Here is a 25,810-nt window from a genome sequence, read left to right as displayed (position 1 = left end):
TTTTTATTGTTGCTGCTTCTTAACTGTGTTGCTACTGTTTTGCTACTGTAACATAATTTTGCTATTGTTATGAATTGTAACATAAGTATCTGATATGCAGGATGTATTTTACTTCACTGGATCTTTCAGCTGCTGGATAAAAAAATGAATTTTGCCCGCCTGAATTTGGGAGGCTCCCGAAAACGAATCAGGAGGCCACCAAAATCCGGCCACCAAAAACGGCATGGGGTTCGGCTGAATTGCACACCCCTTGTATAGATATGCATATGTGTATGGATGCATAGGCACACACATGTCCATTTGGACATTTCTGCCAGTTTAACTCAAACCCTTGACACGAGTAGTGTCGCACCTCAGGCTAGCTTCACCTTGCTATACACACCAAACTGCACACAGGTTGAAGTCTTTTCAGTCTATTAGAAAATAGAAGACAAAAAGTTCTTAAAAAGCAAAAGTTCCAAAAGTTAGTTACAAAATAAAGTCTTAGAGAATAATTCAGGAACTCACAAGGAATAAACAAAGTCCCATTAGAGCATGACAGAGTCCCAGGAACATGAACACATAGGCTGCAAGATAATCCAGGAAAACGAGAGCTTGCTTCTTGGTTGGACGAAAGTTGCTTTGACAAAGGTTTGTCTCCAAAGATATTGCTTTAATAATACCCTTTGCGAAACATGAAAGCATTTCTCTGGCCTCTAACCTCCCTCTTGTTTGCGATTCTCACACTCCTCCGAACCCTGAATTCCAAACAGTCAGCTCGATCAAAGGAGCCCATTTCATCAAGGCCAGCCTGCTCGTTATTTTGCTGAGCCTCGTTATCAGACTGTGAGCTGTCCTCCTTTTCTAAGTCAATTTGCACCTGGCTAGTTTCAGTATCATCAACATCATCCCTTGCTGTGGGAAAATGAACTTGCACTCTCTGTTCCTCATCTTCCAAAGCAGGGACATTTTGAACCTGAATCCCATTATCCTCATCAGAGTCACTCTGAGGTTCCAGCTGAGTCACAGCAAGTAGAGACTTTTTCGTATTCCGTTGCTTGAATGAAAATCTATTGAGCTTGGTATATTTGTATATTCTGCCTATATGCAAACTTTTGTGAATGTGAGTACCCTCATGTAGCAAATGTTGTGGTAATCTCTGAGCGGTTAGACTCAATTTAACCCTCTCTGGGGGAGATTCCACCAAAAATCAGTAGAGTAGCAAAAGCAAAGCTTTCAAATGCAGCAGTTACTTACACACGGTGAGCAAAGAGAAGCCTTTGACCATTTAGGATTGCAATGGAGTGCAGAGTCTCAGTAAAAGTTCAAAAAGTATTTATTCAGGTAAAAAGAACTCCATTGTAGATAGAAAGGCTTGGGAGCTGTCTAGTCTACTCTAGACTGGTTTCTAAGGAAAAATAAGAAAGGAAAAATAACAAACACCTAAATAGTTACATCTTGGCGGGAGAGATGGCGAGATGCTTCTTGTTAGCTAGAAGAACAAAGGGAGAAGAGTGAACCAAAAATGGTTCCAACCGCATGGTCCAGTTTATTGGGGCCATAAAAGACATTCTGACCAATGAGAAGTTAGTGTCCCCAAAGATTCACATTTCTGCTAACTTCAAAGTAAGGGATGTGACGTACACAGGATAGAGTGAAACACAGTAAAGCCTGTCTAGGAATGCTTTGGAAACGGGGAAAGGATTCCCTCAATCTAACTCTATCATCTATCTAACTGTTATTTATTATTTATTTATTTACAGCATTTATATTCCGCCCTTCTTTCTCACCCCGAAGGGGACTCAGGGCGGATCACATTACACATATAGGCAAACATTCAATGCCTTTTAACGTAGAACAAAAACAAGACAAACATAGGCTCCGAGCGGTCCTCGAACTCATGACCTCCTGGTCAGAGTGATTCATTGCAGCTGGTTGCAGTTGGCTTGCTCTCCAGCCTGCGCCACAGCCCGGGCCCAAGTCTAGTCTACATCTAGTCTTGAGTAGTCCAGGATGATTCCCAACAGCAAACAGTGCCCACAGCAGCCACAAACACAGGAACAACACTGGCTTTGTGTTAAGGCAATCGTATACACCAGGGGTCCCCAAGCTATTGCCCGGGGGCCACATGCGGCCCATCAAAGCCATGTATCCGGCCCCCGTGGCAGCAGCTCCCTCCTCCTCCACCGAGGAAGGCGCATGCAACGCAAGTGAGGAGGGAAATGCGTGCGCCTTTCCCACCTCCTCCCTCACCTGGTGCGCGCCTTCCAAAACTTTGCTTGTTTATAGTGGTATTTTAATTATTATTTTATTAATTATTAATTATTAAGGGGTGCTTTGCTAGTGCTTTTGGTGCAGAGGCAGAAGGGGATTGGACTAAATGGCCCAAGGGGTCTCTTCCAACCCTCTTTATTATTATTATTATTATTATTGACAGAAGGACACAGTATAACACAGCAAATGAGATATATATGCTGGATTTCGTATTACAAAATCACACTTCCCAAGCATTTAGGACTGAGTGATTTTTTATTATTATTATTATTATTATTATTATTGACACAACAACGTTGTATGACACAGCAAACAAGATAAATATGCTGGATTTTGTATCACAGAATCACAAGTCGAACACTTCCCAAGTGTCTAGGACTGTGTGATGTATTTTAGGATGATGCACGCAGATCCCAGCAGGGTGGCCTTTTGCAGTTGGCAGATCGTAATTTTGTCAGTGTCTATTGTTTCCAAATGCCAGCTGAGATCTTTTGGCACGGCACCCAGTGTGCCCATCACCACCGGGACCACCTGCACTGGTTTCTGCCAGAGTCTTTGAAGTTCAGTCTTGAGGTCCTGATAGCGGCTGAGTTTTTCCTGTTGTTTTTCGTCAATGCGACTGTCACCTGGGATGGCAACATCAATTATCAATTATTATTATTATTATTATTATTATTATTGACAGAAGGACACATTATAACACAGCAAATGAGATATATATGCTGGATTTCGTATTACAAAATCACACTTCCCAAGCATTTAGGACTGTGTGATTTATTATTATTATTATTATTATTATTATTATTATTATTATTATTATTAACAACATTGAGGCTGGGTGGCCATCTGTCGGGGTGCTTTGCTTGTGCTTTTGGTGCACAAAAGCAGAAGGGGGTTGGATTAAATGGCTCAAGGGGTCTCTTCCAACCCTCTATTATTTTTATTATGATTATTGTTAACATTGAGGCTGTATTTGTTCCCATTTTGTTTTGTTTTTTACTTCAAAATGAGATATGTGTAGTGTGCATGGGAATTTGTTCATAGATTTTTAAAAACTATAGTCCGGCCCTCCAATGGTCTGAGGGACCGTGAACTGGCCCCCTGTTTAAAAAGTTTGGGGACCCCTGGTATGCGCCCTGTGCGAGCAAAAGTGGCAGCTTCACTTGAGTTTGATTTTGTTCTCAAAATGAAGAATGAATCGGATAGCATTGCTGAATAGGGGCCATTTAGCACCAGAAGTACCTCTCCTAACCAGACATTTACATTGGGGACCAAGAAGGTCATGCAATTTTCTTTTAAAACGAACGAGCGTGTGCCTTTAAGTGCACCCCAGAGAACTTTAAAATGCAAAGAACTCTGAGCGGGCTTCCAGCCCAAACTGCCTCTGCTCCGAGGGCAGAGAGGCTGCCGAGAAAACAAATGGAGCAGCCGGGGTCAGGACCCCCGACGTGCCCCCGCCTGACCTCCGTCCATCACTGCCTCTCCTGTGGGGCCTGGATGGGAGGACATGGTGTTGTTGTTCTTATTGTAAGGGATGATTGGATCATACTAAAACACTGCCACAACACTTATAGTGCTGTAAGGCGTGGGTTGGGTCAGGATCTCCTGCTCTCCAACATTTCATAGATGAAAACTGGGACTCGTGTAGCCAAGCAACATCAGAGTTCGGTCAAAATGGCAAAAATTATTAATGAGGAAGGACAGGCAAACCAAAAGAGGTGGCATTACTTTGGTTTTTCCTGCTCCTCAGGATTCCAGCCCTTCCTCCTCTCCCCGCTTTGCTGAACTCACTGAATGCAAATGAATTTTGCACCTTAAACTTAGTTTGCAGGAGCTAAAGTGAGATGGAGAGAAAAGGGGGAAGTAGGAAGAAAAGAGGAAGAATGGAACATTTTAGGTAAAGGTAAAGGTTTCCCCTGACGTTAAGTCCAGTCGTGACCAACTCTGGGGGTTGGTGCTCATCTCCATTTCTAAGCCAAAGAGCTGGTGTTGTCCATAGACACCTCCAGGTCATGTGGCCGGCATGACTGCTTGGAGCGCCGTTATCTTCCCACCGAAGCAGTACCTATTGATCTACTCACATTTGCATGTTTTCGAACTGCTAGGTTGGCAGAAGCTGGTGCTAACAGTGGGTGCTCATTCCGTTCCCGGGATTTGAACCTGGGACCTTTCGGTCTGCAAGTTCAGCAGCTCAGCGCTTTAACACACTTCACCACCGGGGCTCCTATGGAACATTTTAAATACCGCTAAATAAACTGGAACAACAAAAGATTAATTGGGAGTGTCGCTGCCAAACTGGGAAAACGTGAATACCCATGATAGGATGAAACAACAGAAAAGTGCTAGGGGTTTCAAACTAGGAATGTATTATGTTTACTTCATATAATTATGTTTACTACATATGTTCTGTGTAAATCCCCGTATGCTGTTATTTTATATCATACAATGTTTTTTAATTGTTGTATATTTTATGTGTTTTGCATTACGTTGCCTTGTAAACCGCCCTGAGTCCCCTCAGGATGGGACAGGATAGAAATAAAGTTGTTGTTGTTGTTGTTGTCGTTGTTGTTGTTGTTGTTATTATTTTATTATGACACAGCCAACAAGATAGATATGCTGGATTTCGTATCACAAAATCACAAGTCGAACACTTCCCAAGTGTCTAGGACTGTGTGATGTATTTTCGGATGATGTGTGCAGATCCCAGTCAGGTGGCCTTTTGCAGTTGGCAGATCGTAATTTTGTCAATGTCTATTGTTTCCAAATGCTGGCTGAGATCTTTTGGCACAGCACCCAGTGTGCCCATCACCACCGGGACCACCTGTACTGGTTTCTGCCAGAGTCTTTGAAGTTCAATCTTGAGGTCCTGATAGCGGCTGAGTTTTTCCTGTTGTTTTTCGTCAATGCGACTGTCACCTGGGATGGCGACATCAATGATCCAAACCTTTTTCTTTTCCACAACTGTGATGTCTGGTGTGTTGTGTTCCAGAACTTTGTCAGTCTGGATTCGGAAGTCCCACAGTATCTTTGCCTGCTCATTTTCCAATACTTTTGCAGGTTTGTGATCCCACCAGTTCTTTGCTGCTGGGAGGTGGTACTTGAGGCATAAGTTCCAATGAATCATTTGGGCCACATAGTTGTGTCTCTGTTTGTAGTCTGTCTGTGCAATTTTCTTACAGCAGCTGAGGATATGATCCATGGTTTCGTCAGCTTCTTTGCACAGTCTGCATTTTGGGTCATCAGCTGATTTTTCGATCTTGGCCTGAATTGCCTTTGTCCTGATGTCTTCCTCCTGGGCTGCAAGGATCTGGCCTTCTGTCTCCTTCTTCAGGGTCCCATTCATGAGCCATAGCCAGGTCTTCTCCTTATCAGCTTTTCCCTGAATTTTGTCAAGGAACTTTCCATGCAATGTTTTGTTGTGTCAGCTGTCAGCTCTAGTTTGTAGTGCAGTTTTCTTGTACTGATTTTTTGTCCACTGTGCTTTGAGGAGTTTCTGATTTTTGACTTCAATCAAAGCAGGTTCTTCACTTTGCTTTACATATTATCACATATTATTAAGATTATTATTACATATATTATTATTATTATTATTATTATTATTATTATTATTATTATTATTATTAGAAACACAACAAGATGAGTCCACAGCAGTCACTCTGCTGCCTGTATTGGATCACACATCGGACACTTCCCAAGCGGACTGTCTAGGACTGTGTGATGTATCGGCGAATAATGTGTGCAGATCCCAGTAAGGTGGCCTTCTGCAGCTGGCAGATGGTAATTTTGTCAGCGCCGATGGTGCTTAAGTGCAGGCCAAGGCCTTTAGGCACTGCACCCAGTGTGCCGATCACAAGGGGTTCCAATGCTGTTATCACCAACTGGTTGTTGTTGGTGACATATACAAAAGTATTCCAACCCAGGGCTTTCTAAATTTAAAGTCAACGATTGGAAATGGCTCTATCTGTGTGCATGAGTTTATTTTTCTCTGTGTGTCTCTTTCCACATCCTCATCTCTCTCCCATCCCCTCTTTGTGGCCTTGATAAGAATTATATTGCTGATAACTGAACCATGGAGATGTCTCTGGGGGATTTGATGTCAAAGCCAGCATTCATGCTAAACTTTTTTGTGTGCCAGTAGTGACATTCCTCTGATAACATTTAACCTCATTGGTCATTGGAAGGCTTCCTTCGCATTTTTTCCAACATCCATTCCAATGCCTGTGTTGGTAAATGGCTGCTTCTTACCCCTTTCCCTCCGTAAACCTCATTTCTGACAACAGATGGAAGCAAGCCTGACAAAGCCATGTGGTTTAGTAAATGAAGATTGCAGGAAATGCTTCAGAAAAAGAGGGCACACCCCAAATAATTAAATCAGGTTGCAATAAAGGTGGCAAAAGGGCATTTCTCTGGCTGTGTTCGGAATGGGATTTACAGCTGAGTTACCTGGATTGACTGGAGGGGTGAAATCCAGGAGGTTGAACAGAAAAGGCATAGGTCAGTGAAGAAGAACAAGCAAAAGCTAATTTTATTTATTTATTTATTTATTTATTTACAGTATTTATATTCCGCCCTTCTTTCTCAGCCCGAAGGGGACTCAGGGCGGATTACAATGAACACATATATGGCAAACATTCAATGCCAACAGACAAACAACATACAGAATAGACAGACACAGAGGCATTTAACATTTTTTTCCAGCTTCACAATTCTGGCCACAGGGGGAGCTGTTGCTTCACTGTCCAGTAGTAGCTGTACTTTCCTCGTGTTTTGCTGGCAGTTTTTTTTTTATGATGTTGTAAATTAGTTAAATTAGCCTCCCGCATAAAGCGTCCCTAAATTTCCCTACTTGACAGATGCAACTGTCTTTCGGGGCTGCATAGGTCAACAGCAAGCCGGGCTATTTAATGGTCGGGGGCTTCACCCGACCCGGGCTTTGAACTCATGAGCTCTCGTCAGTAGTGATTTATTGCAGCTGGTTACTAGCCAGCTGCGCCACAGCCCGGTGCAGTTTGAGGGTTTGGGACTTGGAAACATTACTTTCCAGTAACATTTGGGACTTGGCTACTTGGTCTTTATACAGATTTCTCAGGAGACAGACAAGGTGACTTGGTGTCCCCAGACCACCAAGAACATGCCACAGTTTATTATGATCCACACAGTCGAAGGCTTTAGAATAGTCAATAAAGCAGAAGTAGATGTTTTTCTGAAACTCCCTGGCTTCCTCCATTATCCAGCGGATATTGGTAATTTGGTCTCTTGTTCCTCTGCCTTTTCTGAACCCAGCTTGGACATCTGGCAGCTCTCGCTCCATGCCTTGCTGGAGTCTGCCTTGCAGGATCTTGAGCATTACTTTCCTGGCAGGGGAACGGAAGTTTGAGCATTCTTCAGCGTTTCCCTTTTTGGGTATGGGGATGTAAATTGATTTTTTCCAATCTGATGGCCATTCTTGTGTTCTCCATATTTGCTGGCATATGGCATGCATCACCTTGAGAGCATCATCTTTCAGATGAAAAAAGGCAGTTTTGGTAACGGCGGAGACCTGGGCCTCCATCGTCAATGGAGGGTCCAAGAGGACTCCCAGACTCTTTACCAGTAAAGACGGGCGTAGCACTTCGCCATCCAGGGTTGGCAACTGGATATCCCCACTGCCTGGTCAGCCCAGCCATAGGATCTCCGTCTTTGCTGGATTCACCCTCAACCTACTGGAACGCAACCATCCAATAATGGCCTCGAGGCACTGGTGAAAACTGTCGGGTACAGAATCCGGTCGGCCCTCCATCTTTAACACGAGCTGAGTGTCGTCAGCATATTGATAACACTCGAGCCCGAAATCTCGGACCAGCTGAGCAAGTGGTCGCATATAGATGTTAAACAACAGACACATTGGGAGCAGCAAATTTCCCTCCATGGGATGAACTTTTAAGAACCGTGTCTGATCTCCAAGTGGAAACTTCTCCCCTCCCCGACGGTTATGAAACTTTAAAGTATTGTCCTCCATCATGCTTTAGGGTGTACGTTTATTTGAACTGCATTCATAAATAAGTTGTGTTAGGGGGAAGAGTACATCTTCTTGGGTTGTGGAGTCACTTCTGCAAACCTTTGCCTAGAAACTCTTATTTGTGGAGATGCATGTGCACCAGAGTTTCCCCTCTTCTCATCAGCTTCTCGCGTAAACAGATGCATTAACAAAACAAGAGGCACCTCTGCTTTGTTACTTTTCCTCGCTCTCTGCAAATACCTACTTGCTCCTTTCCTTGACCCCAGACGTTCCAAGTAGAAACGAATGAAAGCCACGAAAACATAACGAAAACAGGTGTAACACAAAGGCTCCTTTCCCATTTACTTAAGCAAAGGTCGGAGCAAGCTTGGAATAATACAATACAGACACCATTAAGAAAACCCATCTGTTCTCAGCTCAAAAGGAAAAGGAGTGAGTGGGTGAAGCTGAGAGAAAGTCATATTTGCAAAAGACATATTTCAATGATGGAAAAAAGGAGCAAGGAAATGGATGCATATCCAGAACTATGTGATGTGTCTCTCCTTTAAATGTGTTTGCAGACTTGTAGCTCTCTGTTCCTCCCAGGACTTCATACCATCAATGAATTTATTAGATTCCATTTAACCCACGTGACCCTGTGAAGAGTTAGGATTACATATAGCCTTTTAAAGGTCTCTTCAAATATTGATTTGCCCACTAAAGTCACAAATGGACACTGTGGCAGAGAGAAATGAACCAGGAACCAGCAACTTTTTCTGAATGATATCTGGGACCAGTGCCGTACTTGAGTCATATTGCGTAAATCTTTTGTTTTTGTTTTTTTTGTTTTTTTTCCTTTCCTAGAAACTGGCAGGTCCGTATCATTCCACAGATCCCCACTTTGCTTAATACTTCCACTAACTACTAGGGCTGTGCATGGATCCCTTTTTCAAAACAGATCCCGGGTCTTTCAGCTCTTTCGGCCAGTCGTAATGGCATGGTCCCCATATTTATTTATTTATGTATTTGTTTATTTATTTATTTATTTACAGTATTTATATTCTGCCCTTCTTTCCCACCTCGAAGGGGACTCAGGGCGGATCACATTATATACATATAGGGCAAACATTCAATGCCCATATACACATAGAACTGAGACAGAGACAGACGCAGAGGCAATTTAACCTTTTCCTGAGGGGATGTTCGATTCCGGCCACAGGGGGGAGCAACTGCTTCATCATCCACTCTGACCGCACTTCCTCATTCCAGGTCATAAATTAGTTAAACTTGCCTCCCCACTTTTATAAGTGGTACCTTATTTCCTACTTGATAGATGCTACTATCTTTCAGGTTGCTAGGTCAGCAACGAGCAGGGGCTATATTTTATTTTTAATTGACGGGTGCTCACCCCGCCACGGGCTGGCCTCGAACTCATGACCTCATGGTCAGAGTGATTTATTGCAGCTGCTCAACAGCCTGCGCCACAGCCCGGCCCCATACCATTTTTTTTCAGACCCCGTGGCTGCCGAAATGGCTGCTTTCCATTTCTTTCAGCTACACGTGGAGCACAGAGAGGTGGCCGCACACATGCGTACACGTGTTTCCCTGTGAGGCCATGAGGCCTGCTGCCTGCCTGAGCCAATCAGAAGAAAAAAGCCGCTCACGTGTTCCGTGTTCTATCTTAGTGCCTTTGCTGCTCTTAGGATCACTTTGCTTGCTTTTGGACTCAATTCTCATCTTTTCCTTTGGCAATTTCATTTACTTTTCTCAGTTTGATATCTTAAACAGCAGGCTTATTGAGAGATTGGAAGTGATGTTGTTACCAACTGTCCTGTTTTGTCTTTCAAGAACAGCCTTAAGACACTGTGGTAAGTAAAGTAAATGAAGTAAGTAAATGAAAACTGCTTTACTTCAGCAGAACATAAAGTTCAGCACACTCAGTGGAATAATACAAAAGGAAGCAAGGAAGTCATAGGGCAAGCACAGTTCTTAGTCTCTGGTAAACTCCCAAATCAAATAGCAGTCTTACTTCAGACAAAGAAACAGCAATAGATCCTTAGGAGCAGTTTTTCCAGATGCAGACTTGAAGCAGGCACAAGGGGAGTGAAGGCTTAGGCTTTAGAGTCAGCTTGTTACCAGCAACAGCTGGTTGCACCTGCTTCTACTTTATAGCCCGGAGTCCCCTCACAGCTGTTATGGCCGTTCCTAGAATCATAGAATCATAATTACTCGGCTGCATTTCTGGCAGCTATTCTAGCTGAACGACGTCTCTGCTCTATTTCCTTTCGCCTCTCCTGAAAAGTGGGTACTTGCAAAGTCTCCTCCTCAGATTCCAACTCACCCTCAGATTCATGAACACTTTCCTGCTCCCCTTCCTCTTCTGAAGAAGAGGAATCCCTAACACCAACGACACATAACTTGAGGTATTAAATGAGGACGCGATCCAATTGTCATGGTGACACAATTTTATGGTTGGTGATGTTGTTTCTTTCTGTGTAATAAAAGATGTTACTTTCTCATTCCTTTTGGGGTACTAGAATGCTTGTTTGCGGCATTCCAAAGAGATCTTTAAAGTCAATTTCTTTTTTTTTAATGCAGATTTTACAAATAATGTAAAGTTAAAAATATAATAATAATAACAATAATAACAACAACAAAATTTTATTTATATTCCGCCCTTCTCCCCAAGGGGACTCAGAGCGGATTACAGTGCAAATAGATACAGGCAAACATTCAGTGACTTGTTACAATACAATGAGACACACATACACGGACAAAGGCAAAGGCTTCTCCTTTCATTTCCGGCTCTGGAGCCGGTTCTCATCTCTGGCTCTCGGGGAGATGCTCTTTTCCATTTCCAAGCTGAGGAGCTTGCATTGTCACCTCCTGGTTGTGTGACTGGCATGACTGCTTGGAGTATCTTTATGCCTTTCCCACTGAAGCGCTGCCTATTTATCTAGTCACACTTGCAAGTTTTCGAACTGCTAGGTTGACAGGAATCATAGAATCATAGAATAGTAGAGTTGGAAGAGACCTCATGGGCCATCCAGTCCAACCCCCTGCTAAGAAGCAGGAAATCGCATTCAAAGCACCCCCGACAGATGGCCATCCAGCCTCTGCTTAAAAGCCTCCAAAGAAGGAGCCCCCACCACATTCCAGGGAAGAGAGTTCCACTGTCGAACAGCTCTCACAGTGAGGAAGTTCTTCCAATTTTTTTTCCCCATCTGAAAGTGAACTTTTATTGAATAACCACAATTACTTAGTATACAAAGGTGCTTTGGAGTTGATGTGCCAACAACTCAGGTTTGTTTGTTTTTTAAAGAAAGTCATGTCAGACTTTGCTCCCTGAACCAAGTGCTGTCTTCTGTTCCAGAATCCGGAGGGCTTCATATTTTCTCATAGACTCTAGTGGAGACAACGCCATTCGCAGTGCATTCCAAAACCAACTTTCCATCTTCTATTTTCCTTTTCAGTGTGGTCTCCTTGCCATGCCATTTCTGCAAGTGGACCAACACATCATTGTCTAATGTCACAAGACTCTTTACTTTCCTGTCACCTGCTGTGGTTTCATCAAATTCATCCCCCAGTTTGAAAGAAAGCTCTGTGTTCTTGAAACTACTATCTGTTCTGATGTTATGACATCCTCATTGCAACTGATGATGACATTGGGTTTGGCGACACCAGCTATCTTCCTGGTGGCAAAGCCCACACCAATTTCTTTCATGTAGTCATCAAATTTTTCACTGGCAACCAACTTCCAAGTTCCCAAAAACTGTTCCATTGTGCTGGATTTGCTCTCTCTGAAGGGAGTTCCTAAAAATCTGACAAAGCGAACATCCACTTTCGCTTTGGTTAACAGGGTTAACAGCGGGAGCTCAACCAGTCCCGCAGAAAAGTGTTTATAGGGAAGGGACTTAATGACTTACACAGGAAATTGCTTCTTAAAAGTAGACATTGCAGGGAATACTCTGGTTAGGTTGGTCCATTATGCAACTAGCTTTCCTTGTTCTTATGCAGTTGTGTGGCTTCAAATTGTTTCTGACTTCTGGCGACCCAAAGACAAACCTATCCTGGTGTTTTCCTGGCAATATTTGTTCAGTGGAGGCTTGAGTTTGCACTCCTCTGAGGCTGAGAGAGTATAATTCGCACCAAATCACCCAATGGATTTCCATGGCTTCAAACTCTGGTCTCCAAAGGTTCAACCACGATATCACACTGACTTTTCCTACTTTTAAACATATTCTTTTTCATGCCGAAACCAATCCTAGCAACCGTCCAAATAGAGCCAGAATGGGACTCTTTTTGAGAATGGGAGTACCCAAATATATTCTCAATTAGATGACCCAACTCTCTGATAAGAAAGACCGTTCCTTGCACTTGGCTATTTACGATTTCTGTAATGTGTTTAAATTTATAGCATGCCCTACTAATACCCTTATAATGCCTTGCCTTCCTTCTGGCAGAGCACACAGTGTTTTGCTAATCAAGCAGTCAGTTTTCTCAACGCGGCCCACCCGTAATTGTAACTAATGAGAGGAACTCTTCATTTTTAGGTCCTCGTTCCAGGGCACACTTTAAATAGAATCTGCCATGGGCAGTGCTGAAAATATGAGCTAAATAATGCAAGATAGTTAGAAGGAAAATATGGCACCATTAAATTAGAGCAAATGTCGATTTTAAAAACCCTCTCTTCAACTCCTTATTACCCAGCCTTCCAAGCTGCCTGACCTTTCGTCTTGTAATCAGGAAAATCCATAATCATCCAGGTAGGTTAATTGTTAACAATTGCTCCAAGTGAACTGATTATATAAATCATGAATTAAAAAGCTGAGACATCTGAAAAATATATATTTTTTTAAAAAAAAATTAAGAAATTCTATACATATTTCTAGGAAATGTTACCCAAAAGGTATCTTCGGGTGCTTCCAGGCAGTGTCAAACTGCAGGACAAATAAATGGAGCAAAAATCGCGAGACCTTAGAGCAAGTCCAAACAGACTTGTCAATCCCGGTAAATGGTCCCCCACTATCCTGACACCTTTGTTTGTAGCAGAGTTTAGAAATCTGCAGGATAGATAGACGACATCTGGCAAAAGTTTTATCTTAATTTTTTGTAAAAATGACGCTCCGAGATATGCTAGACCTCATATTCGGATATGTAAGGCCCCTTCTATACTGCCAGATAATCTTGGTTATCAAAACAGAAAATCCAGATTATTTTATTTGAACTGGATTATTTTAGTCTACACTGCCATATAATCCAGTTCAAAAAATATAACGTGGATTTTTTTACAGTTGTATAGATGGTGCCTCATGTGCACACAACCAGATTTCTTATTATCTCTCCTCACTGTACTGTACATTCAAGTTCTGTTTAATTTCAACAGCAAAACAAAGGAATGGTTGCAGAGTTTTCTCATAATTGCTTTCCAATTGTGCTTCCATTTAGCCACCTGTATGTGGCTTCATTTGTTTACAGCCCAGAGCAACTGTTTCTGGATTGTGCTGGAACAATCCACACCAGCATATAAGAACAAAGTCTCGTGTTTTCCTTGACTGTAGGATATATACATGTGAATAGGCACATTTTCTGGCTTAAATCGGGTTTTAATCACACCTTTTTAGGACATGTTTTTCAAAAGTTGATCGAAATCAGTGCGCATTTTCCTTAAATGCCATTTAGCCACCACCCATTTTATCCTGGTTTCTTTCTCATTTTAGGGTCTGTGTAGAAGGGCCCTTCATCCCATTCCAGCCCAATTGCCAGTCTATCTGATTAGATTCCATGTGAAGAAAGAGGCGGACCTCCTGCACATTTAGTTGCTTGCAGGGTGTTGTAGTAGAGCCTGTGAGTAATGTTACAAACAGTAGTATGGGTGCCAGAAGGGGAAAAAGGGTTACTCGGGAGCAGGAATCTGATGATGAGCAGCAGAGAAAGAGGATCCAGGACATACTTGAAGCACCTACAGATGAGGAGTCACTTGAGGGATTCTCTGGGGATGATGGGTCAATGAGTGAAGGAGAAGAAGGAGACACCATGGATTGGACTAAGATAAGAGAAGTGCAAGCTATTTGTGAGGCGCCAACAACTAGTGATACCTTTATGGGGTTCTCTGGGGGTGAAGACTGGCAATCAGGGGATCCAACAGTTTCTTGGGGGGAATCTAAGTCTTGACAAGAGATGGAGGAATTGGAGGGAAAGTCAAGGGAATTCATGTGAAGAGCTGGGAGCAGCTGCGGGGGATAATGATGGGGCAGTGGTCACTTCATCTGATGATGATTTGTAGATAAAAGTAGGTTCAGGAGTGAGGGGTCTTTGCAGAAGGCAAGGTGTTGATGTGCGTTCATGTGCTGGGTGCTGTGTATTGGGAAAGATGCTTGTAGACTTGTTGTTGCCTGTTTCGTGTTTGGCGTTGGATTCGGATCTGCAGTTTGGACTTCTTGATCATTTGTGTGTTTTTTTACACCAATCGGCTTCTTGTTTGACTTGTTGCTCTTTGCATCCAGTTAATCTGGATTATATTTCTGTTAACCTTTTGGACCAGGTCTGGTTTGGTTTTTTTTTTTTAGTTTTGACCAGTGGAATTGCATTTTAGTATCTCTGCGTCTCTTTTCTTTTGTTTTAATAAACTCTGTTTTGAAGTCACTTTTAAGTCTGGCCCTTTAAGGCGTCTGTGATTCAAAAACGGGGGTGGACTGGATGGTCTGTGAGGTCTCTTCCAACTCTATGATTCTATTATTCTAATAGTAAAGAAGAAGATTTAAGCAGATAGAACCTATCCTGCAAATTATACCTGCTAGAATTCCCTTTTCTGTACACCTATTGAAGGTTCAGAGGGGTTCACTTCTTTCACATTCAGTCACCCTATTGTAGGCTGTCGAGTACGTTCTGCAAGGACCTGGCCTGTAAGCCAATAATGGAATCATCACACCTCAATTTGGATTTCTCCCAAATTTGTCACGACCGGGGAGCCCAAGAGAATGGATTTGGACTCTAGATATGACTTGAGGGCAGGCCCAGCCCAACACGGGAAGCTAACCACGCCCCTGTGTTGGGCGCCATGTTCCCGGGGGCGCTATCGAGCCCCCGGGAGGCGGGGCCAGAGGGCGCAGTGTGTGAGGTGGGGCCAGGGCATGTAGCCCGGGAGGCGGGGCCAGGTCTGGCCCCGCCTCCCGCACCGCGCACCCTGGCCCTGCTTCCCGCGCCGCCCTTGCCATGGGAGGCGTGGCTGCGCGACGTGGGAGGCGGGGTCAGGGCACAGTAGGCGGGGCCAGGTCTGGCTATGCCTCCCGTGTCACGTGGCCCCTCCTCCCACAGCGCGGGGGGGGGGCACCATTTTTTTTTAGTACCCCTTTATATTTCCTAGGGCCGGTCCTGCTTGAGGGCCTGAAATGTCCTATTCCTATTGTAATATGAGGGAATGGGGTCCACCGGCCCAGTTTTATTGTGTTTTAGCGTATTGTTATTGCTTGTGGTTTATACTGTTTTAATCTTTTAATTTGCCTTTGTTTTGTATTGTTATATTGTGTGTTGAGGCCTTGGCCTTTGTAAGCCGCATTGAGTCCTTCGGGAGATGCTAGCGGAGTACAAATAAAGTTTAATAATAATATAATAATAATCCACTGTACCATTTCCAGGATCCCTCACATCCCTCTGCTTCAAGCTAACCAAAGTTCTGTTGGTTGAAATGCAACATGTTTCTGGGTGAACACAAAAATGACTGAGCCTTCGGATACCTCCTCTAAAGCAATCTGGCTTTTTGCAGAAAGGAAATCGCTCGTACAGTTGTCATCTCTCCAGCAAATAGCAGAGTTAATAGGAAAGGGCTTGTATAGCATCTTGCATTGTGGCAAATTCCTCTCCAGGGTTTATGGAGAGGGATGCAGCTACCCAACGTGTCAATCCTACCTCAAACTCGCTTGGCTTTGATGTATCCAATTAAAGTGACAAAAAGGGGGATGATGGGGAAATGCGGCCCTTATTAAGATGTCTGTCATCCTTTGTAACCTGCTCTTAAAGGGACATGATTCCTATCACACCTAATGAAACTCCCTGTGTGACAGATTGGGTTGCAACAGGCTTCCATTGTCTGTAAATACTCCCTGATAACATCATGATGGGATGTGAGCTGTTCTCAATGGTTATAGCCTAACACTGGAAACGAGAAGCTTTTTAAATGGCTTTAATATATGACGTTCTGGGATGCTAGGCATTGTCTTTAGTTTATTATGGAAAAAGGAAAAGTATAGAAGACTAATAACAGAGCCACTGTTAATAATGGATCTGGTCTTTTGTGGAAGTCAAGTCTTCCTATTGTTTTTCTAACATATACTCATAGTACAGTAGAGTCTCATTTATCCAACATAAACAGGCCAGCAGAATGTTGGATAAGCAAAAATGTTGGGTAATAAGGAGGGATTAAGGAAAAGCCTATTAAATTACGTTATGATTTTACAAATTAAGCAGCATGTTTTACAACAAATCGACAGAAAAAGCAGTTCAATACACTGTAATGTTATTTAGTAATTACAGTAGAGGTTCACTTATCCAACACTTGCTTATCCAACGTTCTGGATTATCCAACACATTTTTGTAGTCAATGTTTTCAATATATCATGATATTTTGGTGCGAAATTCGTAAATGTAGTAATTACCTCGTAGCATTACTGCATATTGAACTACTTTTTCTGCCAGATTTGTTGTCTAACATGATGTTTTGGTGCTTAATTTGTAAAATCATAACCTAATTTGATGTTTAATAGGCTTTTCCTTAATCTCTCCTTATTATCCAACATATTTGCTTATCCAACGTTCTGCCGGTCCATTTATGTTGGATAAGCAAGACTCTACTGTACTGTATTTACCAATTTAGCACCAAAACATAGCAATGTATGGAAAATATTGACTACAAAAAAATTGACTACTAGCAAATTGACTACAAATAAAAATAAAATTGCACAAAATGAACTTAGAGTAACAACACTGTCGAAAATTAAATCCGTAAAACATTCAAAACTTGCTGCGTAGAGAAAGAACTGTGGATCCAGGCGGGAGGCCGACTGTGTTGGATAATCCACAATGTTGGATAAGTGAATGTTGGATAAGTGAGACTCTACTGTATATAACATAACTAGCTGTGCCCGGCCACGCGTTGCTGTGGCAAAGTATGGTGGTATGGGAAATAAAGTATCTTACATTATCTGCTTAGAACTGGATTATATGAGGCCCCTTCTACACAGCTGTATCCAGTGTAATCCAGTGCAAAGCAGATAATATAAGATTATAAATGGGTTATATAGCTGTGCGGAAGGGCCTTGAGTCTGCATTGCCATATAATCCAGTTAAAATCAGATAATTTGTATTTTATAGGCAGTGTGGAAGGGGCCTAAGTGAGGCCTAACTCTGCCTGTGCCCTGGGCTGAGTGGGTTGCTAGGAGACCAAGTGGGCGGAGCTTGGCCTTCAAACTGGCAGCAATTGGATAAAAACAATGATTCCTCTCCCTCTAATTAGGACTTTATTTTTCTTTTCTTTTTGTTGTATCAACATAGAGGCATGGATGATGGGTTGTGTTGTCAAATTTCGAGGTTGGGGGGCCTGTAGTTTTGTTGTTTTGTCGGGCGCCGTGATGCCATCACTCTTTTATATATATAGATGGCACAAACATAGTTTAGTGTCAAGGAAGTGGAAGCAGATGTAGTAAATGGAGGTTTGGTTCCATTGAAATCAGCTGGAAAACAATCATTATTTCATATATAATTATCATCAATAGGAAGTGAATGTAATCAACTTCACCCAGACCTACAACAAATTATGTCTCGGTCATTATATAGTTAGTAGGACTGTGCGATCGATGAAAAAAATGTTTCAAAACTCGTGACAAAATTAGAGGGCACCGGCGGTTCTTTTCTAAAGTGTTTCTAAAGTATCATTAGTGAAAATGTCATTACTGTAATGAAATTTCATTTCATTTATTTCATTAGAGTTTACACCTTATTTTATTTTTTTGCTATTTAATATTTAATGTTTATTTTAATTTAGTGATATTTGCCTTTACTGTTCTAATGTAGCGCAAATCCTATGTAAAATCATGCTACGAAGACTAATGATAATTTTATTTAGTTAGATATTATTTTTTCATTTATCAGTCAGTTCCCTCCAATTCTTTTTCTTAATTCCTAAATATTGATCTGTTGTACCTGCAAACATATATTCTATGAAATCTGGTTTTTTTTTTCTTGAAACAAAGAACAAGAATGAGATCAACCAAACCAAACCATTATCTCACATTATTAGTTTCTAATATACAAGTTCTGTATATACTCGAGTATAAGCCTAGTTTTTCAGCCCTTTTTTTAAGACTTAAAAAGTCCCCCTCGGCTTATACTCGGGTGAGGGTCCTAGTTGGCTTATATTTGGGTCAGCTTATACTCGAGAATATATGGTACATTTATTATTTTACACTATTATTATTGGTATTATTACATTTCTTATTTTTCTCTATTATTGTTGCTACTATTACATTTATTTTACTCTATTTTTATTATTTTTATTAATACATTTATTATATCACTCTGATCTTATTATTACTGTTGCATTTATTATTTTACTCTATTTATTATTACATGCATTATTTTCCTGTATTTATTATTATTACATGTATTATTTTACTCTATGATGATTAAAAGGATACTGTTATGGTTGAGCCTTCGGGCTCCGATAATAGAAGAAGGGGGCATAAGACTCCTCGAGAGTCAGACTCTTTCGAGGAGCGTGAACAAAAACGGCTCCGGGATTTGTTTACAGACAGATGAGGACTCATTTGAGGGTTTTTCTGAGGGTTTGGAGGAAGAGATGGCCAGCTCGGAGGACGATGACATGGAATGGACTCGCGTGAGGGAGGATTTGGGTGTTGGGGAAACAGGCAATGAAAGCATGGGAGGTGAGTGGCGGGTTGCAGGATCAGACCCATGGACTGGCTGGAGGGATGGAGCGGGATCCACAGCTGGGGATGCTGTGGGGCGTAGTCAAAGGTGCTTTAGCTCTGATGAGGATGATGAGTTTGGGGCGCCTGGAATTGGGATGGCAGCTGACAGCGATGATGAGCTTGAACTGGGATAAATTGGGGTTTGGGATCAATGTCTAATTGCGTTGGGCAAGGTAATCTGGACGGACGCTTGGGCTTTTGTTGGGGAACTTCCTGAAGACGGGTGTGATTCATTGCTGGATACCTTGGACCTCCGTCGTCTTTTTGACGGGCAATACCTACTCACACTAGATTGACGCTGGACTGACTGACTTCGATTCTGGATTATCCCTTCTGCTGCTTATCGGTGAGACCTTTGGATTCCTAGACGGCTACGTTTGGCTATTGACCTCTGGACCGGATTGGGACCCTGCTGACTGCCGTTTCCCTGACTGCTGAGCCTGGACCTGGATATCGTTGGCTGTTGAACCTTAAATTGAATCCTGACTACGACCACGTTTTCCTTCGCTGCAGGGAGGAATAAACAAGCCTGGTTTAGTCTCCTGCTGTTTCTGAGTAGCAGAGAGGAATCTGCTACCAGTCTGTTGTTTACATTCTGACTCCTGTTGATCTTCCTTTGTTTGCATTGTTTGCCAGGCTGAAGTAAGCACTTTTGATTTAATCCGGATTATACTTCTGTTTAACCCGTTTTTTTCCCTTTGAGTTGTTTAAGCTCAATCTGAGTTGTTTTTTGTTACCTATCACACTGAAGTCAAGTGTTTGCCCTGTTTTTTGTCTCCTACGGGCATTTTTAGTTTTGTAATCTCAATAAACTGAGTTTTGCTTTACTCACTGGCGTTCTATCTCTGACAGATACATAAGCACATTTGCATTGAAGAAGATGAGAATAATGATTTGATCAGAGTTGGACAGTCTTATCTTAAATGTGAGCTTTATGTCAATATTCAAAAAGATTTAACCTACTGATGCCTCAATTAATGTAATTTTATTGGTATCTATTTTTATTTCTGAAATGTACCACCCTTGGCTTATATTGGAGTCAATGTTTTCCCAGTTATTTTTGTGGTAAAATTAGGTGCCTCGGCTTATATTCGGGTCACCTTATACTCGAGTGTATACGGTATTTATTTTGCTACTTTTTCTATTTGACTGTAGTTGATTTTGATTGTGTACATTGTTTTGTATCATGTACATTGAATGAGAAAAGCATTTAATATCTATCTATATAAAAGGGTAATGAAATTTCGGCCTAGGACAAAACAACAAAACTACACATCCCAGAAACACTAAACTTGGCAGCACAACCCCTCATCCATGCCTCTACGTTCATACAACGAAAAGAAAAGAAAAATAAAGTCCTAATTAGAGGGAGAGGAATAATTGTTTTCATCCAATTGCTGCCAATTAGAAGGCTAAGCTCCGCCCACTTGGTCTCCTAGCAACCCACTCAGCCCAGGGGACAGGCAGAGTTAGGCCTCACTTAGGTCTTTTCCACACTGCCTATAAAACACAGATCATCTGATTTTAACTGGATTATATGGCAGTGTAGACTCAAGGCCCTTCCACACAGCTATAGAACCCATTTATAATGGACTTAATGTCAGGGGAAAATCTTTACCCTTTATCTTAACTATCACCAATTCCTCAATACTTTATTTCCCACACCACCATACTTTGTCACAACAACGCGTGGCCGGGCACAGCTAGTTACTACTAAATGTCTCTTCTGCCGCTCTTGTCATTACTACTTCCATTAACTCTGGATACTCTCTGTGTATTGTTTTTTGCAGAAACTCGACATATTGCATGAAGGTGTCAATGTCCTTGACCGTTGCGGAAAATGAATCGGGGCTTTGCTACAACAGCACCATTCGCTACTTAGAGAAATCAGAAATCACTAGGACAAAGATCATCTCCTGCCCAGACATAGAGGATTATAAAACGGGGAACCAAGAACCAGAAGTCATATGGTACAAGGTAATGAATATATAACACTGAATGTATTATGCTAACTATTGAGCATGGGAAGACGACATGCTAGAGCAATGGTTCCCAACCTTTGGGCCTCCAGGTGTTTTGGACTTCAACTCCCAGAAATCCCAGCCAGCTTACCAGCTGTTGGGAAATGTGCAAACTGAAGTCCAAAACACCTGGAGGCCCAAAGTTTGGGAACCACTGTGCTAGAGCCAAATGCACAAGGAAATAACTTTATATCATCTGTTGCCCAGTAGATTCATTTCATACCTTTCCTGGCAGTCCAGATTGGCTTACATAGTAATGGAGAACATCAGCGCAACGTATTATTATTTTTATTATGCTGGATTTCATATCACAAAATCACAAGTCGAACACTTTCCAAGTGTCTCGAACTGTGTGATGTATTATTATTATTATTATTATGACACAGCAAACAAGATAGATATGCTGGATTTCATATCACAAAATCACAAGTCGAACACTTCCCAAGTGTCTTGGACTGTGTGATGTATTATTATTATTATTATTATTATTATTATTATTATTATTATTATTATTTTTATGACACAGCAAACAAGATAGATATGCTGGATTTCATATCACAAAATCACAAGTCGAACACTTCCCAAGTGTCTAGGACTGTTGATGTATTATTATTATTATTATTATTGACACAACGACGTTGTATGACACAGCAAACAAGATAGATATGCTGGATTTCGTTTCACAAAATCACAAGTCGAACACTTCCCAAGTGTCTAGGACTGTGTGATGTATTTTCGGATGAAAACCTTTTTCTTTTCCACAACTGTGATGTCTGGTGTGTTGTGTTCCAGAACTTTATCAGTCTGGATTCAGATGTCCCACAGACAAGAACTAATAAAAACATGGATTAAAACGGAGAGGTTGTAAAAGTAGACTGGGCAAGGTGCACCATATAAATATTGTAAACACGAGGTGACTGATAAAGTGCTGCAAATTCTTGGAAGTGCAAATTGGGATGGGAATAGACCCTGTGTCTATATCAAGTTGACAAAGGTAAAAAGTGCTAGCCAGTACAAGAATGGTCAACGATACAGGATTGTTATGGGGATGAACAATCTTTATCCAAAGGCCTGAGTGAAGAGCCTGGATTTCAAGCTCTTTCTGAATGCTACCAGGGTTATGGTTTAGAGAAAAAAGAAAAAAAGAAACGGTCAGATGCCAAGCAAGGCATTTCCCATCCAAGAAATTAGCTTAATAGGCATAATAGTGACATGTCAGGCAGTGAATTCCTATCATCCGTGTGGCAATTTGTTTGAGTACAGCTGTCAATGCAAAAATGTGGCGATTTGAGTCCCATCTCATCAGCCTCACTGTGTTCGGCTTGTGCACAAATAATTTATTTGGAACTGGGATGACACACAGGGAGCCATGACATGCCAGAGGAGAGACGAAAAGTCAACGATGCTCTGTCAGTCTGCTTTCTTTTTCTCTTGCAAGAACTCTTCTTCAATAAAGACCGACAAAATATGTGCTGTGGCATTGGGTTACCAGAAATGAGATGCGGTTCCTCCGCCACCGCCCTTTCTTTTCGGTTGTTGTATCTTGTCAGCTCTGAAGGCAGCTTGGCCCCCAAACGTCCAGATTTATTTTTACAAGCCAGTCCAGCGAAGGAAGGAAACTCCCGGATGGAGCAATCAAAGGGGAGCTGGAGAGAGTCTGATCTATCTCTGTGATGCTAAATGCCCAGGGGCAGTGCGCAAATCTATGTTTGGAATATCAGAGCAAATAGAGAAGTGTCGGGTCGGACAACTTTCGAGATCTTCAGCTACCTTCAGTGTTTGAATTATAGCAGCCCAGGGGCTTTGTCCCCCTTTTTATTATCTGAGTCATTTATTCTGATATTTCTATCCCATTTTTCTGGAATATATAGTTCTGTTCCCTATCTTAGGAAAGTAATCAGTATGAACTGATACTTGATTTGGGTAGGTACTGTATATCCCTAGCTATCCCAGTCCGTGCCTAAATACAGTAGAGTCTCACTTATCCAAGCCTCACTTATCCAAGCCTCTGGATAATCCAAGCCATTTTTGTAGTCAATGTTTTCAATATATCGTGATATTTTGGTGCTAAATTCGGAAATACAGTAATTACAGCATAACATTACTGCGTATTGAATTACTTTTTTCTGTCAAATTTGTTGTATAAAATGATGTTTTGGTGCTTAATTAGTAAAATTATAACCTATTTTGATGTTTAATAGGCTTTTCCTTAATCCCTCCTTATTATCCAAGATATTCGCTTATCCAAGCTTCTGCCGGCCCGTTTAGCTTGGATAAGTCTACTGTATTAGAGTTGTGCAGTTGTGTATCAGTCAGTCCTCCTCTTTGCAGATTCAATAATTTATTGGAACTCTCTCCCCTGTTCTCATTGGGGCTTTCTGATGCCGTGCAGAATTCTGGGAAATGTAGTTCACTTCACTTCGCTTCACTGTATTTCTTAATTAGTCACTCTCCACCAGAGTGCTCCGAGCAACTTACAATTTAAAATCATTCCACAATATAAAAACATTCAACATGAAAACATTCAGCAGTGACTATTTGGCAAACTAGATCTGATCTACTCAAATGCACAACCAAACAGCCAAGTCTTGAGCGCTTTTACAAAAGGTCGCAACTCCGACATTGCTCTAACATATGGAGGCAATGAGTTCCACAGAATTGGAGCATCGGTCGAAAAGGCTCTACGCCTTGTAGCTTCTAGGGCCCGGTACGTAGAGGAGATTTTCCTGGGAGGATCGAGGTGACCACTGATGGAAAAAAGGAATGAGGCGGTCCCTAAAATATAATGGTCCTTGGCCATTTCGAGCTTTAAATGTCAGGATCAGTATCTTGTAAGAGATCCGATGTTCCATTGGTAGCCAATGCAGTTGTTTCAGAATCGGTGTAATATGGGATCTTATAGATGATCCCGCTAACAGCCTGGCCGCCGCATTTTGGACCATTCTGGGTTTTTGTCTTCGGAAGGCCGGCATATAAGGCGTTAAAATAATCCAACCTAGTGGTGACTGTTGCATGGATTACCATTGCCAATGCTTATGTAGTTGAGGGCAGGGCCTTTTCCATTCTCTGCCATAGGGTTCCTCGCCTTCCCAAACTACATTTCCCAGAATGCTGTGCTCTCTCAGTCTCTTTCCCAGCTCCCACAGCTCATCCCTCCCTGCTGCTTTCTTCTCCTCATGGCGAGAGGCAACCTATCTCTTCTTAATTTAAAGAGGAATGGCAGCCTTTTTGGCTTTCTCTTGCTTGCTGTGCTGAAAATGAAACTGACTTCCAAGCATTACAGAATTCAACAGAATTCAAGTACTGGAAGAGTTTTAATTCTTAATTTTTTGCGTGAGCGCCCCTCCCTTGTGTTTCTTAATATCTGTTTGTATATACAAAACTTACGAATTACATCCGACTTACCATTTAAACATGAAGATTTGCACACCCCTAATAGCTAGGGAGCCCCGATGGCGAAATGTGTTAAAGCGCAGAGCTGCTGAACTTGCGGACCAAAAGGTCCCAGGCTCAAACCCCGGGAGCAGAATGAGCGCCCACTGTTAGCCCCAGCTCCTGACAACCTAGCAGTTCGAAAACATGTCAATGTGAGTAGATCAATAGGTACCGCTCTGGCGGGAAGGTAACAGTGCTCCATGCAGTCATGCCTATGGCCACATGACCTGGAGATGTCTATGGACAACGCCGGCTCTTCAGCTTAGAAATGGAGATGAGCACCAACCCCCAAAGTCGGTCACGACTGGACTTAACGTCAGGGGAAACCTTTACCTTTACCTTTAATAGCTACACTTTAATTGTAACAGATTATATTTGAACCAGTCTGACTGACTGGATTTACTACGTTAAGCAGCTGGTTCAGAAAACCCAACAGAAGCTATCCATGGTTTGAACTTTGGCCTCCAATAGCTTCAGCACCTTGGATAGCTCCTTTCATGCTTTGTCTAAAGCACAGCATAGATCCGCCAACCACTGACATCAGAGCCATCAACTTCCAGTGGCTACACCAGCATTCAAGTCTCTTTCTTCTTTTATTATATCAAAGCACTGCACATAAGTTATACCACGTCTGCCTGATGGGTGACAACTAACGATTAAGCTGTCACATTGATTAACACGAGCAGAAGAGATATTGCACATCAAAAAGAGCAATGTGGCACCAGGACCATCACAGAACCATGGGATTTTGCAAAAGTGATTGCTGCGTAGGTGAGGGAGAATAGATTAAAATACCCCCTGGATGCCTTTTGGCTCGCTTGCCTCATGTTCAGAACCAACTTGGCGTTTTGTGGTGATGCTGATGCTTGAAATGATCCATTATAGAAATAATTGTATCGGAAAATGAATGCTTTGAGGGAGGAGTTCCCCTTTAGCATTTGTCTTTCTTGGATCAATCTGACACAGATTTTTTTTTCTGTGTCAGGAGCAACTTGAGAAACTCGCTCTCTCACTCACTCACCAAGTTGGGTCCTGGTGGCAGTAATATACAACATAACATAAGTTCATTATAATCACAATGGTAAAGGTAGGTAAAGGTTTCCCCTGACGTTAAGTCCAGTCATGTCTGACTCTGGGGG

General features: G+C 42.0%; 1 protein-coding gene and 1 pseudogene across 3 annotated transcripts in view; one reads left to right on the top strand and one right to left on the bottom strand.

Annotated features, from left to right (window-relative positions):
- Window positions 1-25,810, top strand: part of il1rapl2 (interleukin 1 receptor accessory protein like 2) — a 584,424-nt gene that overhangs the window by 323,362 nt on the left and 235,252 nt on the right. For all 3 annotated transcript variants that reach the window (XM_062963793.1, XM_008119838.2, XM_008119837.3), the window contains exon 4: window positions 21,006-21,192. In XM_062963793.1, the coding sequence (XP_062819863.1) occupies window positions 21,006-21,192 (187 nt within the window). The remainder of the gene's footprint in view (window positions 1-21,005; window positions 21,193-25,810) is intronic.
- On the bottom strand, window positions 11,441-12,064 carry LOC107983445 (fatty acid-binding protein, adipocyte-like; annotated as a pseudogene).

This window comes from Anolis carolinensis, unplaced genomic scaffold, assembly GCF_035594765.1.
Source record: "Anolis carolinensis isolate JA03-04 unplaced genomic scaffold, rAnoCar3.1.pri scaffold_12, whole genome shotgun sequence".
NCBI lineage: Eukaryota > Metazoa > Chordata > Lepidosauria > Squamata > Dactyloidae > Anolis > Anolis carolinensis.
Note: the sequence above shows the minus strand (reverse complement) of the source record. Positions and strands in the feature narration are given on the sequence as shown.